This window comes from Solanum lycopersicum, chromosome 7 (genome assembly GCF_036512215.1).
Source record: "Solanum lycopersicum chromosome 7, SLM_r2.1".
NCBI lineage: Eukaryota > Viridiplantae > Streptophyta > Magnoliopsida > Solanales > Solanaceae > Solanum > Solanum lycopersicum.
The window spans coordinates 40,385,187-40,400,295 of NC_090806.1; the positions used below are offsets into that span (position 1 = coordinate 40,385,187).

At 35.2% G+C, this 15,109-nt stretch overlaps 1 protein-coding gene across 1 annotated transcript; it reads left to right on the forward strand.

Annotated features, from left to right (window-relative positions):
* The first annotated feature begins 457 nt into the window (after positions 1-457).
* Positions 458-949, forward strand: LOC112941865 (uncharacterized). Its single transcript, XM_026032204.1, has one exon. It carries the CDS (start codon positions 458-460, stop codon positions 947-949), a length of 492 nt encoding a protein of 163 aa, XP_025887989.1.
* The last annotated feature ends 14,160 nt before the right edge of the window (positions 950-15,109 follow it).

The window sequence follows — 15,109 nt, forward strand, 5'->3', positions numbered from 1 at the left end:
ATACTTTGTCTATCCTGAAAATTATTGTATGGAGTCCCCAAAATTTTATACTTCTTATTCTTTTATATTAATTCTATACTTGGTGTGAGGCGTATCGTTCTTCATATATGAGTATGAGGTATCCGATTAATATCCGGAGCATGCGTTGGTCAGCCTGAACTTGGAACACTTGCTATAGCCAGGAGGGCGTCAAAGAGTTAGTACTATTGGTGGTCCCGTAACTAAGATGACTCTATCAGAATGAACTTGATTGTCAGACCAAGAGCACCTATCATAGAACAATTTATAAAAGATTATGAATTATATTTTATTAATATTACTTAAACTCCAACATATTTGACTTATGTTTACTTGATATCTTAAATTTTGTCATGTAAGTCCATTAGACAGTTCTTCTTCATTTATGGATAAAAATCAAAATATTTTAAATAAAATTAATATATCTTCGCAATCAACAATGATTGCTAAAATTGAAAATGATTTACAAAACTGGAGTATTCAAGAAGAACCTTTCAAAAAGATTTATCAATTAGGTAATTTCAGTTTCCTCACTCGTTGCAATATTAAAACTTGTGAATCTACTATTGCCATTAACAATTCTTCTGAAATTGTTCGTCTTGTCAAAGACAAAGATCTAGACAGGTACAAATCTAGATTCAACTATTTGCATATTGGTTTAGTTCAAGTTGCTGTAAAACCTCTGTTCAGAAGAGGTCTTGATATTCCTGTCTGCGTTCTCCTCAGAGATGACAGATTTCTTAATTTTGACGATTCCCTTCTTGGATTACTTCAAAGTAATCTCACTGATGGACCAGTTTACTTCAACTGTTATCCTAATTTCTCGGTTGACATTAATGATCCTAATGTCACAGACACTCTGACTCTCAATGTCAAAACCAAAAATCTTAATAGCAAAACTGATTCGAGAGAAATTGCTGTAGTTCTATAGGGTCTATTATAGACTTATAAAAACACAACTTGCTCCAAAAGCGTGTCTTGAAACCGTCAGAGGAGAAACCATGATCATGGAAGCTAACCACTCACATAGTTCTATTTTTGTTCCTAGAACCTTACAATGGAAGGATATTCTCTCAAATAATGAATGGCATTTTGAGAACATTACGCAACCTTTTACTTCTCATCCCCCACGATCCCAAATAGAAAGGGTTATTCAGTTTCCCGATGGATCTAGTGATCTAAAATTTCTTGAGAATCCATCAATGAGATCTTCATCTGCTCGACGATCGTCTTGGTCACCCTCCTCTTCGTGCCCTTCTAAGATGACTCACCAACCATCTTCTTCCAAAACATTCGATGAAGAGGAAGACAACATTACCATTGCAAACAGTGATATAGACAATAGTAAAGGTAAGGTAACAGGGGTTGTTTTCAGAGGTAATGTACCTAAAGTTTATTACCAAGACATTTCAGGGAGTCCTACAGCAAGCGAGATGGAACCGCCTACTGATAAGCCTGCTTGGTTGGGAATGTTAAAGGTAAACAAACCCTTTGAACCTAATCCAACTATTCTGCAAGAATAATGGATTCACCCTGAGAATCAAGTCAGAAGAAAATGGTATGTTTCCTCTTATACTCTTAAGCAAAGAGAAAATTTCAGGGAAATTTGGATGAAAGATATGAGAAGAATAGGTTGTGAAATCGAATTCTTCAAGTGGTTTGAAATGACTGGTAGAATTGAAAATTGTACTAAGTCTTTACAAGTTATCATTAATAAATGGTATACATCTTCTAACAAAATAGTAGAATCTACCACTCCTATTAAGGCCGCATGGATTAACTTCCTCTATGTAAGACCAAGGCACGCTTGGTTTATTAAATACAACACACCACTAACAAAGGCCATCATCCCACGATGGTTTTATGAATGGTGGAATTTATTTGGAGGCACCAAGGAAATTCTACCCCAAAGATTCTTCGCTAGGTATGCAGAATTTCAAACCCAGGAGGAGATAACAACATTACCAGAGCATATAAAAATATGCAAATATTACATTAAGAAAAGAATCTCTTATATCATCACTTGGAACTTTGTCAAAAGCGAAATAGATCGCATCAATTATTTGTGCAAACAAATACAGATAAAAGGTTGGGTTCTTAAACAGCAAGGAAATTCAGCAGTACAGAACACTGAGAAGGTCCAGACTTCTCAAAAGAAATTATCCAAAGCATCCCTCAAACAAAAATTGAATGAAGCTATGGACAACATCGAAGATCATTCTGAGGAACAGATCTTCAAACTACTCAAGGATGTTGCTTCTTCTGAAGGGGAAGATGACGATAATGGTGACATGTGCAATCCCAAAGGTTTAGCCTTGGCCTACATGGACACAGATTATGAATAGGAAATGACCTTTCGCAAAAGATAGAGGCAAAGCCGGAATTATCTTTTGTGTTAGTAACTTTCATTATCTCTAAACTGGCATCCACTGAGAGGCTAAAGGACAAAGCTCTTTTGGAAAGCACTATTGCCTTTATCAAAAGAAGATGCATTATCAAAAGAGAAGATTCCCATTATCTTTTGATAGCCCCCCCTAGTGTCGGCAATATCTCAGCCATCCACTTGTAAGCCTTCAGTTAAAAGGCATTTATTTTCCCTCTATAAAAGAGGATTAAATTCCCATTAGAGAGCATCAGAAAATTACACTGTATTCTGAATATCTCTCTCTCTCTCTTATGTACAATGAAGTTAAGAGTATAAGAGGAAACATACCATTTTCTTCTGACTTGACTGTCAGGGTGAATCCATTGTTCTTGCACAATAGTTGGATTAGGTTCAAAGGGTTTGTAATGACTGGTAGAATTTAAAATTGTACTGAGTCTTTACAAGTTATCATTAATAAATGGTATACATCTTCTAACAAAATAGTAGAATCTACCACTCCTCCTCTTGAAGGAATCAATATTCCTATTGTAGGTACAGTGATTAAAGCCTCTCCCTTCAAATAGAAGAGTGATAAGACAGGCGCATTACTCGTTGCTGCAGATATTGATAGAATTGTTGAACAAAACAACTATACAAACCAACTCCTCAATGTGGTCTCTAGACAAATAGAAGACACAAGACCATATCTTAGTGGAAGACCAACACCGGCTTCTACTTCATCCAATCATGAAATTGAAACCTACCCAGGATTTAAAATACCTGAATTTTCCAAAGAAAAATTCCCAAAACTTTCTGATACATTTGAAGTTACAGGAAGTATCATCGAAAAAATCAACACTCAACTTAATAACTTTAACATCTCCAAAAAGAAAGATAAAGAAAGTGTTTCCACAATCCAAACCAATCCAAACCCATCTTCTGAAAAAACCAATCTTCTCCAAAAACTTGGAAACAGTCGTTTTCATAACATAAAAAACTACCACAGCAAACCATCTTTTCCAGATTTGTAGTATGAAGAAAATGCTTTCTTATCCACTTCATCTCATGAAGGAAGGAGCATCACTGAATGGAATATTGATGGCCTTGTAGAACACAAAGTTTACAATAAACTCCATGAAATGGGAGTAGCGATCACCGCATACAAAATGCGAGGGTCCTCAGACACAGATGCTGCAAATATGATTATTGCAGGTTTCACTGGAATGTTAAAACATTGGTGGGACAATTACTGCACTGACAAAGTCAAGCATCTCATTATCACCGCAACAGCAAATGAAACTGTTGTAAAGATGGAAGGTAACACACAAACAACTTCTACTCAAACAAGGGAAGACGCTTGTGCCACTTTGCTTTACCATATTGCTAAACATTTTATTGGAGAACCTAAGTTATTTCAGGACAGGAGTCTCCAAATTCTGAGTAATCTAAGTTTCCCAAACATAGAAAACTTCATCCACTACATACATGCCTTTTTGAGAAAAGTCATGATCCGTCCAGATTGCAATTTGGAAAACTGGAAGGAACGTTTCATCAGTGGCTTACCTCCTCTTTTTGCAGATAAGGTAAGAACCAAAATACAAGACAGGAATAATGGTAGTATTCCGTATAATAATCTTACCTATGGTGACCTGGTAAGCACCATTAACATCGTAGCCCTAGAGCTATGCACAGACATCAAGCTAAGACACCAGCTTAAGAAGGAACAATCTTCTTCAAGGAAAGAACTTGGAAGCTTTTGTAGAGATTTTGGGTTTATTACTCCACCGGATACTAAGAAGAAGGAGGAAAGAGAAAAATGCTACAGAAGAAAATCAACAAGGAAGGATGATTCCTCTAAATTTTCCAAATCCGAAAGAAATAAAACTAGATCCAAGAGATCAACCCAAAAGAAACAAGACGTCTGTTGGAACTTTGGAAAAAGAGGCCATAGAGCAAACGAATGCCGTTCAAAAACAAAGAAAAAGAAAATCAATCTTCTTGACATGGATAAGGAGACGAAAGGTAAACTTCTCGCTATCCTTGATGAACCATTTTCTAACATTTCAGATGAATCTGAAGAAAACAGCTCAGATGAGAACATCAACCTGGACTATTATTCAGATTCTAGTCAATCAGAAAAAGGTTGCACTTGCACTGAAGCATTCTGCACTTGCGGAAAAGAACCTCAGATTAGGGTTCTTTCTGATAACTCAAAAAAACCCTTTTTGATGTCATACAACATATCAATGATGATGAGGCTAGGAATCGTTTCCTCCTAGAACTCAAAAATTTGATCCTCAATAGAGACAAACCAATGTCTCGTCCTATTGTTGAACCTTTCAGCATGAAACAAATCATGAATCGTTCAGAAAATCATTCTGAACCAACCATTGCGGATCTTCGTAATGAAGTTTCTCTTCTCAAAAATGAAATTCGAGAAATCAAATCCCGTCTTTCCATGATAGAAACTGACACTCCTATCCGTCAGATTTCTAAAAAACCAGCTTTCTTAGATTATGAATCTAGGCACAGCTCCTCAAAAACCAATTCGGATAATGAGGATGATATCAATCAACATGACATCAACAATAACCATTTGGTTGAACCAGAAGTTTTTATACAAACCAATAACAATGCTTCCACTTCTGCAACACCAGGTTTAACAGTAATTTCCTCTTTTAGACCTCAGAGCCATCATATCCCTATCAAAATAGTGATTAACAAACATTTTGTTATTAACAAAGTTGCTTTGCATGATAGCGTTGCTGATAGAAACTGCATCATGAAAGGTGTTGTTTCTCTTCAGTATTTATAAAAAAGTACTTCAAAATTATACTCCGCTACAGGAGAACTTTTGAAAATAAACTATAAGCTTTCTAAAGCCCATATTTGCAATAATGGCATTTGTTTAACAAATGATTTCGTTATTACTGAAGATATTAATGAAGATATCATCCTAGGAATACCATTTATTACCCAAATAAAACCTTATTTTACTTCACTGGATGGCATCTCCACTAATATATTAGGAAAAGATCTCCTTTTCCCTTTTGTAAAAACTCTTTCTCAAGAAGAAAGTGATTTTGTCAGAGAAAAAACTGTTTTCAAAATAAACAAACTTTCTCAACATCTCACCTTTTTAAAGGATGAAATCCGTATTAAAAAAATTGAGAAAATTCTAAAAACCCCGCAGATTGTTAACAAAATAGCAAATCTTCGAGAGAAATTTGAAAAGGAAATTTGTTCCGATTTTCCTAATGCTTTTTGGAATAGAAAAAAGCATATTGTTTCCTTACCATACATTGAAGGATTCAATGAAAGGGCTATTACCACTAAAGCAAGGCACATTCAGATGAATCATAAAATGATGGAATATTGCAAAGAAGAGATTAATACTCTTTTAAAAAATGGCATCATCAGAGTTTCAAAATCCACTTGGAGTTGCTCTGCCTTCTACGTTAATAAAAACTCTGAGAAAGAAAGAGGTGCTCCCAGACTTGTAATTAATTACAAGCCTCTCAACTCCGTTTTAAAATGGATTAGGTATCCTATACCTAACAAAAGAGACCTTTTGAAAAGGATTTTTAATGCTAAAATTTTTAGCAAATTTGATATGAAATCGGGATTTTGGCAAATACATATTTCTGAAAAAGGTAAGTACAAAACTGCTTTTAATGTTCCATTTGGCCAATTTGAATGGAATGTAATGCCTTTTGGGCTTAAAAACGCCCCTTCTGAATTTCAAAACATCATGAATTCCATTTTCAATGATTATTCTTACATGTCAATTGTTTATATTGATGATGTGTTAATATTTTCTGAAAACATTGATTCTCATTTTAAACACCTCAACACATTCTTCAATATAGTAAAAAACAATGGCTTAGTAGTTAGTGATAAGAAAATGATTTTGTTTCAAACAAAGATTAGGTTCTTGGGCCATGAACTTTTTCAAGGAACTTTTAAACCCATTTGCAGAGCCCTAGAGTTCTCTTCTAAATTTCCCAATGAAATTATTGAAAAAACCCAGCTCCAGAGATTTCTAGGAAGTTTGAATTATGTTGCCGATTTTATTCCAAAAATCAAACACATCTGCGAGCCTCTATACAAGAGACTTAAGAAAGTCCCTGTTCCATGGAGTTCTAAACAAACCCAAGCGGTTATTCGAGTTAAAGAGTTAGTTCAAACAATTCCTTGTTTAGGGATCCCCAATCCTCATGCTTCCATGATTGTTGAAACTGATGCCTCCGACCTTGGTTATGGAGGTATTCTAAAACAAATGGTAGATCCTGAATCTACAGAACAGTTGGCCTGATTTACTTCAAGAATCTGGAATTCTTCTCAAAAGAATTATTCTACTGTTAAAAAAGAAGTCTCGTCTATTGTTCTTTGTATAACAAAATTTCAGGATGATCTTATCAATAAAAAGTTTTTACTAAGAGTAGATTGCAAGTCTGCTAAATAAATTCTTCAAAAAGATGTTAAAACCATTGTTTCAAAACAAATCTTTGCTAGGTGGCAAGCTCTACTACCTAGCTTTGATTTTGATATTGATCTCATCAAAGGAGAAAACAACTCCTTGCCAGATTTTTTAACCCATGAATTTTTGCAGGGAAAACATGAGGCCATTTAAGCCAGCAGCTAAGGGAGACAAGGATCTTCCAAAACAAAAAATGGCTAGACCATTCCAGCTCCCTCCACTTACACCATCCAAAGCAGAATCTTCATCCACAAGACCTGCTTTAAATTCCAAAAACTTTTTCACAGTCCTAGAAGATTATCCAAATTTACCAAACTCTTCTCAACAAAAGCCCCAGAGGCCAAACAACCCCCCTCTACCTCAAAGTCTAAATTTGAGACCAACTGTTGCTCTTTAAGCTTCATCCTCCCACCAAACAAAAGTTGCTTACCCGATGAAAGCCCCTGAGACTTTTGCCCAAGCAGTCAATCCTAGATTGACTAAAACAATTTCCCCAAAACTAAATCAAAAAGAAGAATTTTTTGACTTTCAGGTGTCACAAATACTACCTTTGATGGCACTTAGTAAAGAAGTATCTAACATGGATGTTGATTTATTAATAAAACCTTGTTACACTGATTTTAATTATGTGGATACAGATAATCCACAAAAAACCAGAAGATACTTTGAAGCCATACTAGTGGATACAGAATCCGTCGACATCGAGCATTGCAAAGATGAAGATAATCAAATCATGTATTCCAGGATTACAATCAAGAGAATACTAGAACCAACAGAATGGTTTGCAGATCATCTTCACACTCCAATTGCTTTGACAATGACACACCGCCCACAGACTTATAATTGGTATGATTATAAGGCCGCATGGATGAACTTCCTCTATGTCAGACCAAGGCACACTTGGTTTATTAAATACAGCACACCACTAACAAAGGCCATCATCCCACGATGGTTTTATGAATGGTGGAATTTATTTGGAGGCACCAAGGAAATTCTACCCCAAAGATTCTCCGCTAGGTATGCAGAATTTCAAACCCAGGAGGAGATAACAACATTACCAGAGCATATAAAAATATGCAAATATTACATTAAGAAAAGAATCTCTTATATCATCACCTAAAACTTTGTCAAAAGCGAAATAGATCGCATCAATTATTTGTGCAAACAAATACAGATAAAAGGTTGGGTTCCTAAACAGCAAGGAAATTCAGCATTACAGAACACTAAGAAGGTCCAGACTTCTCAAAAGAAATTATCCAAAGCAGCCCTCAAACAAAAATTGAAGGAAGCTATGGACAACATCGAAGATCATTCTGAGGAACAGATCTTCAAACTACTCAACGATGCTGCTTCTTCTGAAGGGGAAGATGACGATAATGGTGACATGTGCAATCCCAAAGGTTTAGCCTTGGCCTACATGGACCCAGATTATGAATAGGAAATGACCTTTCGCAAAAGATAGAGGCAAAGCCGGAATTATCTTTTGTGTTAGTAACTTTCATTATTCTCTAAACTGGCATCCACTTAGAGGCCAAAGGACAAAGCTCTTTTGGAAAGCACTATTTCCTTTATCAAAAGAAGATGCATTATCAAAAGAGAAGATTCCCATTATCTTTTGATAGCCCCCCCAGTGTCGGCAATATCTCAGCCATCCACTTGTAAGCCTTCAGATAAAAGGTATTTATTTTCCCTTTATAAAATAGGATTAAATTCCCATTAGAGAGCAGCAGAAAATTCACACTGTATTCTGAATATCTCTCTCTCTCTCTTATGTACAATGAAGTTTGCTTGAAGTTTGAATAAAAGTCATTTTCTTTGTAAGCTTTCTTCTCCTTTAATTCCGCATTACTTAAGATCCTTTATACCTTTAACATTCCCAACCAAGCAGGCTTATCAGTAGGCGGTTCCATCTCGCTTGCTGTAGGACTCCCTGAAATGTCTTGGTAATAAACTTTAGGTACATTACCTCTGAAGTCAAACCCTGTTACCTTACCTTTACTATTGTCTATATCACTGTTTGCAATAGTAATGTTGTCTTCCTCTTCCTCGAATGTTTTTGGAAGAAGATGGTTGGTGAGTCATCTTAGAAGGGCACGAAGAGGAGCGTAACCAAGACGATCATCGAGCAGATGAAGATCTCATTGATAGATTCTCAAGAAATTTTAGATCAATAGATCCATCGGGAAACTGAATAACCCTTTCTATTTGGGATCGTGGGGGATGAGAAGTAAAAGGTTGCGTAATGTTCTCAAAATGCCATTCATTATTTGAGAGAATATCCTTCATTGTAAGGTTCTAGGAACAAAAATAGAACTATGTGAGTGGTTAGCTTCCATGAGCATGGTTTCTCCTCTGACGCTTTCAAGACACGCTTTTGGAGCAAGTTGCGTTTTCATAAGTCAATAATAGACCCTATAGACTACAACAATTTCTCTTGAATCAGTTTTGCTATTAAGATTTTTGGTTTTGACATTGAGAGTCAGAGTGTCTGTGACATAGGATCATTAATGTCAACCATGAAATTAGGATAACAGTTGAAGTAAACTGGTCCATTAGTGAGATTACTTTGAAGTAATCTAAGAAGGGAATCGTCAAAATTTTGAAATCTGTCATCTCTGAGGAGAACGCAGACAGGAATATCAAGACCTCTTCTGAACAGAGGTTTTACAGCAACTTGAACTAAACCAATATGCAAATAGTTGAAGCTAGATTTGTACCTGTCTATATCTTTGTCTTTAAGAAGATGAACAATTTCAGAAGAATTGTTAATGGCAATAGTAAATTCACAAGTTCTAATATTGCAACGAGTGAGGAAACTAAAATTACCTAATTGATAAATCTTTTTGAAAGGTTCTTCTGGAATACTCCAGTTTTGTAAATCATTTTCAATTTTAGCAATGTTTGTTGATTGCGAAGATATATTAATTTTATTTAAAATATTTTGATTTTTATCCATTAATGAAGAAGAACTGTCTAATGGACTTACAAGACAAAATTTAAGATATCAAGTAAACATAAGTCAAATATGTTGGAGTTTAAGTAATATTAATAAAATATAATTCATAATCTTTTATAAATTATTCTATGATAGGTGCTCTTGGTCTGACAATCAAGTTCATTCTGATAGAGTCATCTTAGTTACGCGACCACCAATAGTACTAACTCTTTGACGCCCTCCTGGATATAGCGAGTGTTCCAAGTTCAGGCTGACCAACGCATGCTCCGGATATTTATTGGATACCTCATACTCATATCAGAAGAACGATACGCCTCACACCAAGTATAGAATTAATATAAAAGAATAAGAAGTATAAAATATTAAGCAAATACTTAAAACATAACATATAGAATTATAAATTACTTAATAAATTAATTTTGTAAATGCCTTAGATAGTATTTATATTTAGCTGCTCATACCAAATATGAATACTGCCAACATGGCTCTGATACCATAAAAGATCTTATGTAATGCAGAATTAAAGGAGAAGAAAGCTTACAAAGAAAATGACTTTTATTCAAACTTCAAGCAAACTTCATTGTACATAAGAGAGAGAGAGAGATATTCAGAATACAGTGTGAATTTTCTGATGCTCTCAAATGGGAATTTAATCTTCTTTTATTGAGGGAAAATAAATGCCTTTTATCTGAAAGCTTACAAGTGGATGGTAGAGATATTGCCGACACTAGGGGGGCTATCAAAAAATAATGGGAATCTTCTCTTTTGATAATGCATCTTCTTTTGATAAAGGCAATAGTGCTTTCCAAAAGAGCTTTGTCCTTTAGCCTCTCAGTGGATGCCAGTTTAGAGAATAATGAAAGTTACTAACACAAAAGATAATTCCGGCTTTGCCTCTATCTTTTGCGAAAGGTCATTTCCTATTCATAATCTGGGTCCATGTAGGCCAAGGCTAAACCTTTGGGATTGCACATGTCACCATTATCGTCATCTTCCCCTTCAGAAGAAGCAGCATCCTTGAGTAGTTTGAAGATCTGTTCCTCAGAATGATCTGCGATGTTGTCTATAGCTTCCTTCAATTTTTGTTTGAGGGTTGCTTTGGATAATTTCTTTTGAGAAGTCTGGACCTTCTCAGTGTTCTGTACTGCTGAATTTCCTTGCTGTTTAGGACCCAACCTTTTATCTGTATTTGTTTGCAAAAATAATTAATGCGATCTATTTCGCTTTTGACAAAGTTCCAGGTGATGATATAAGAGATTCTTTTCTTAATGTAATATTTGCATATTTTTATATTCTCTGGTAATGTTGTTATCTCCTCCTCGGTTTGAAATTCTTCATACCTAGCGGAGAATCTTTGGGGTAGAATTTCCTTGGTGCCTCCAAATAAATTCCACCATTCATAAAACCATCGTGGGATGATGGCCTTTGTTAGCGGTGTGCTATATTTAATAAACCAAGTGTGCCTTAGTCTGACATAGAGGAAGTTCATCCATGCGGCCTTATAATCATACCAATTATAAGTCTGTGGGCGGTGTGTCATTGTCAAAGCAATTGGAGTGTGAAGATGATCTGCAAACCATTCTGTTGGTTCTAGTATTCTCTTGATTGTAATCTTGGAATACATGATTTGATTATCTGCATCTTTGCAATGCTCGATGTCGACGGATTCTGTATCCACTAGTATGGCTTCAAAGTATCTCCTGGTTTTTAGTGGATTATCTGTATCCACATAATTAAAACAGTGTAACAAGGTTTTATTAATAAATCAACATCCATGTTAGATACTTCTTTACTGAGTGCCATCAAAAATAGTATTTGTGACACCTGAAAGTCAAAAAATTCTTCTTTTTGATTTAGTTTTGGGGAAATTATTTTAGTCAATTCAGGATTGACTGCCTGGGCAAAAGTCTCAGGGCTTTCATCGTGTATGCTGGTTTTATTTGGCGGGAGGATGAAGCTTCAAGAGCAACAGTTGGTCTCAAATTTAGACTTGGAGGTAGAGGGGGGGTAGTTTGGCCTCTGGGCTTTTGTTGAGAAGAGTTTGGTAAATTTGGATAATCTGCTAGGACTGTGAAAAAGTTTTTGGAATTTAAAGCAGGTCTTGTGTTTGAAGATTCTGCTTTGGATGGTGTAAGTGGAGGGAGCTGGAATGGTCTAGCCATTTTTTGTTTTGGAAGATCCTTGTCTCCCTTAGCTTCTGGCTTAAATGGCCTCATGTTTTCCCTGCAAAAATTCACGGGTTAAAAAATCTGGCAAGGAGTTGTTTTCTCCTTTGATGAAATCAATATCAAAATCAAAGCTAGATAGTAGAGCTTGCCACCTAGCAAAGATTTGTTTTGAAACAATGTTTTTAACATCTTTTTTATGAATTTCTTTAGCAGACTTGCAATCTACTCTTAGAAAAAACTTTTTGTTGATAAGATCATCCTGAAATTTTGTTATACAAAGAACAATAGACAAGACTTCTTTTTTAACAGTAGAATAATTCTTTTGAGAAGAATTCCAAATTCCCGAAGTAAATCGGACCAACTGTTCTGTAGATTCAGGATCTACCATTTGTTTTAGAATACCTCCATAACCAATGTCAGAGGCATCAGTTTCAACAATCATGGAAGCATGAAAATTGGGGATCCCTAAACAAGGAATTGTTTGAACTAACTCTTTAACTCGAATAACCGCTTGGGTTTGTTCAGAACTCCATGGAACAGGGACTTTCTTAAGTCTCTTGTATAAAGGCTCGTAGATGTGTTTGATTTTTGGAATAAAATCGGCAACATAATTCAAACTTCCTAGAAATCTCTGGAGCTGGGTTTTTTCAATAATTTCATTTGGAAATTTAGAAGAGAACTCTAGGGCTCTGCAAATGGGTTTAAAAGTTCCTTGAAAAAGATCATGGCCCAAGAACCTAATCTTTGTTTGAAACAAAATCATTTTCTTAGCACTAACTACTATGTCATTGTTTTTGACTATATTGAAGAATGTGTTGAGGTGTTTAAAATGAGAATCAATGTTTTCAGAAAATATTAACACATCATCAATATAAACAATTGACATGTAAGAATAATCATTGAAAATGGAATTCATGATGTTTTGAAATTCAGAAGGGGCGTTTTTGAGCCGAAAAGGCATTACATTCCATTCAAATTGGCCAAATGGAACATTAAAAGCAGTTTTGTACTTATCTTTTTCAAAAATCTGTATTTGCCAAAATCCCGATTTCATATCAAATTGGCTAAAAATTTTAGCATGAAAAATCATTTTCAAAAGGTCTCTTTTGTTAGGTATAGGATACCTAATCTATTTTAAAATGGAGTTGAGAGGCTTGTAATTAATTACAAGTCTAGAAGCACCTCTTTCTTTCTCAGAGTTTTTATTAACGTAGAAGGCAGAGCAACTCCAATGGGATTTTGAAACTCTGATGATGCCATTTTTTAAAAGAGTATTAATCAATTCTTTGCAATATTCCATCATTTCATGATTCATCTGAATGGGTCTTGCTTTAGTGGTAATAGCCCTTTCATTGAATCCTTCAATGTATGGTAAGGAAACAATATGCTTTTTTCTATTCCAAAAATCATTAGGAAAATCGGAACAAATTTCCTTTTCAAATTTCTCTCGAAGATTTGCTATTTTATTAAAAATCTCCGGGGTTTTTAGAATATGCTCAATTTTTTTAATACGGATTTCATCCTTTAAAAAGGTGAGATGTTGAGAAAGTTTGTTTATTTTGAAAATAGTTTTTTCTCTGACAAAATCACTTTCTTCTTGAGAAAGAGTTTTTACAAAAGGCAAAGGGAGATCTTTTCCTAATATATTAGTGGAGATGCCATCCAGTGAAGTAAAATAAGGTTTTATTTGGGTAATAAATGGTATTCCTAGGATGATATCTTCATTAATATCTTCAGTAATAACGAAATCATTTGTTAAACAAATGCCATTGTTGCAAATATGGGCTTTAGAAAGCTTATAGTTTATTTTCAAAAGTTCTCATGTAGCGGAGTATAATTTTGAAGTACTTTTTTGTAAATACTGAAGAGCAACAATACCTTTCATGATGCAGTTTCTATCAGCACCGCTATCAAGCAAAGCAACTTTGTTAATAACAAAATGTTTGTTAATCACTATTTTGATAGGGATATGATGGCTCTGAGGTCTGATAGAGGAAATTACTGTTAAACCTAGTGTTGCAGAAGTGGAAGCATTGTTATTGGTTTGTGTAAAAACTTCTGGTTCAACCAGATGGTTATTGTTGATGTCAGGTTGATTGATATCATCCTCATTATCCGAATTGGTTTTTGAGGAGCTGTGCCTAGATTCATAATCTAAGAAAGCTGGTTTTTTAGAAATCTGACGGATAGGAGTGTCAGTTTCTATCATGGAAAGATGGGATTTGATTTCTCGAATTTCATTTTTCAGAAGAGAAACTTCATGACGAAGATCCGCAATGGTTGGTTCATAATGATTTTCTGAACGATTCATGATTTGTTTCATGCTGAAAGGTTCAACAATAGGACGAGACTTTGGTTTGTCTGTATTGAGGATCAAATTTTTGAGTTCTAGGAGGAAACTATTCCTAGCCTCATCATCATTGATATGTTGTATGACATCAAAAAGGGCTTCTTTTGAGTTATCAGAAAGAACCCTAATCTGAAGTTCTTTTCTGCAAGTGCAGAATGCTTCCGTGCAAGTGCAACCTTTTTCTGATTGACTAGAATTTGAATCATAGTCCAGGTTGATGTCCTCATCTGAGCAGTTTTCTTCAGATTCATCTGAAATGTCAGAAAATGGTTCATCAAGGATAGCGAGAAGTTTACCTTTCGTCTCCTTATCCATGTCAAGAAGATTGATTTTCTTTTTCTTTGTTTTTGAACGGCATTCGTTTGCTCTATGGCCTCTTTTTCCACAGTTCCAACAGACGTCTTGTTTCTTTTGGGTTGATCTCTTGGATCTAGTTTTCTTTCTTTCGGATTTGGAAGATTTAGTGGAATCATCCTTCCTTGTTGATTTTCTTCTGTAGGATTTTTCTCTTTCCTCCTTCTTCTTAGTATTCGGTTGAGTAATAAATCCAAAATCTCTACAAAAGCTTCCAAGTTCTTTCCTTGAAGAAGATTGTTCCTTCTAAAGCTGGTGTCTTAGCTTGATGTCTGTGCATAGCTCTAGGGCTACGATGTTAATGGTGCTTACCAGGTCACCATAGGTAAGATTATTATAAGGAATACTACCATTATTCCTGTCTTGTATTTTGGTTCTTACTTTATCTGCAAAAAGAGGAGGTAAGCCACTGATGAAA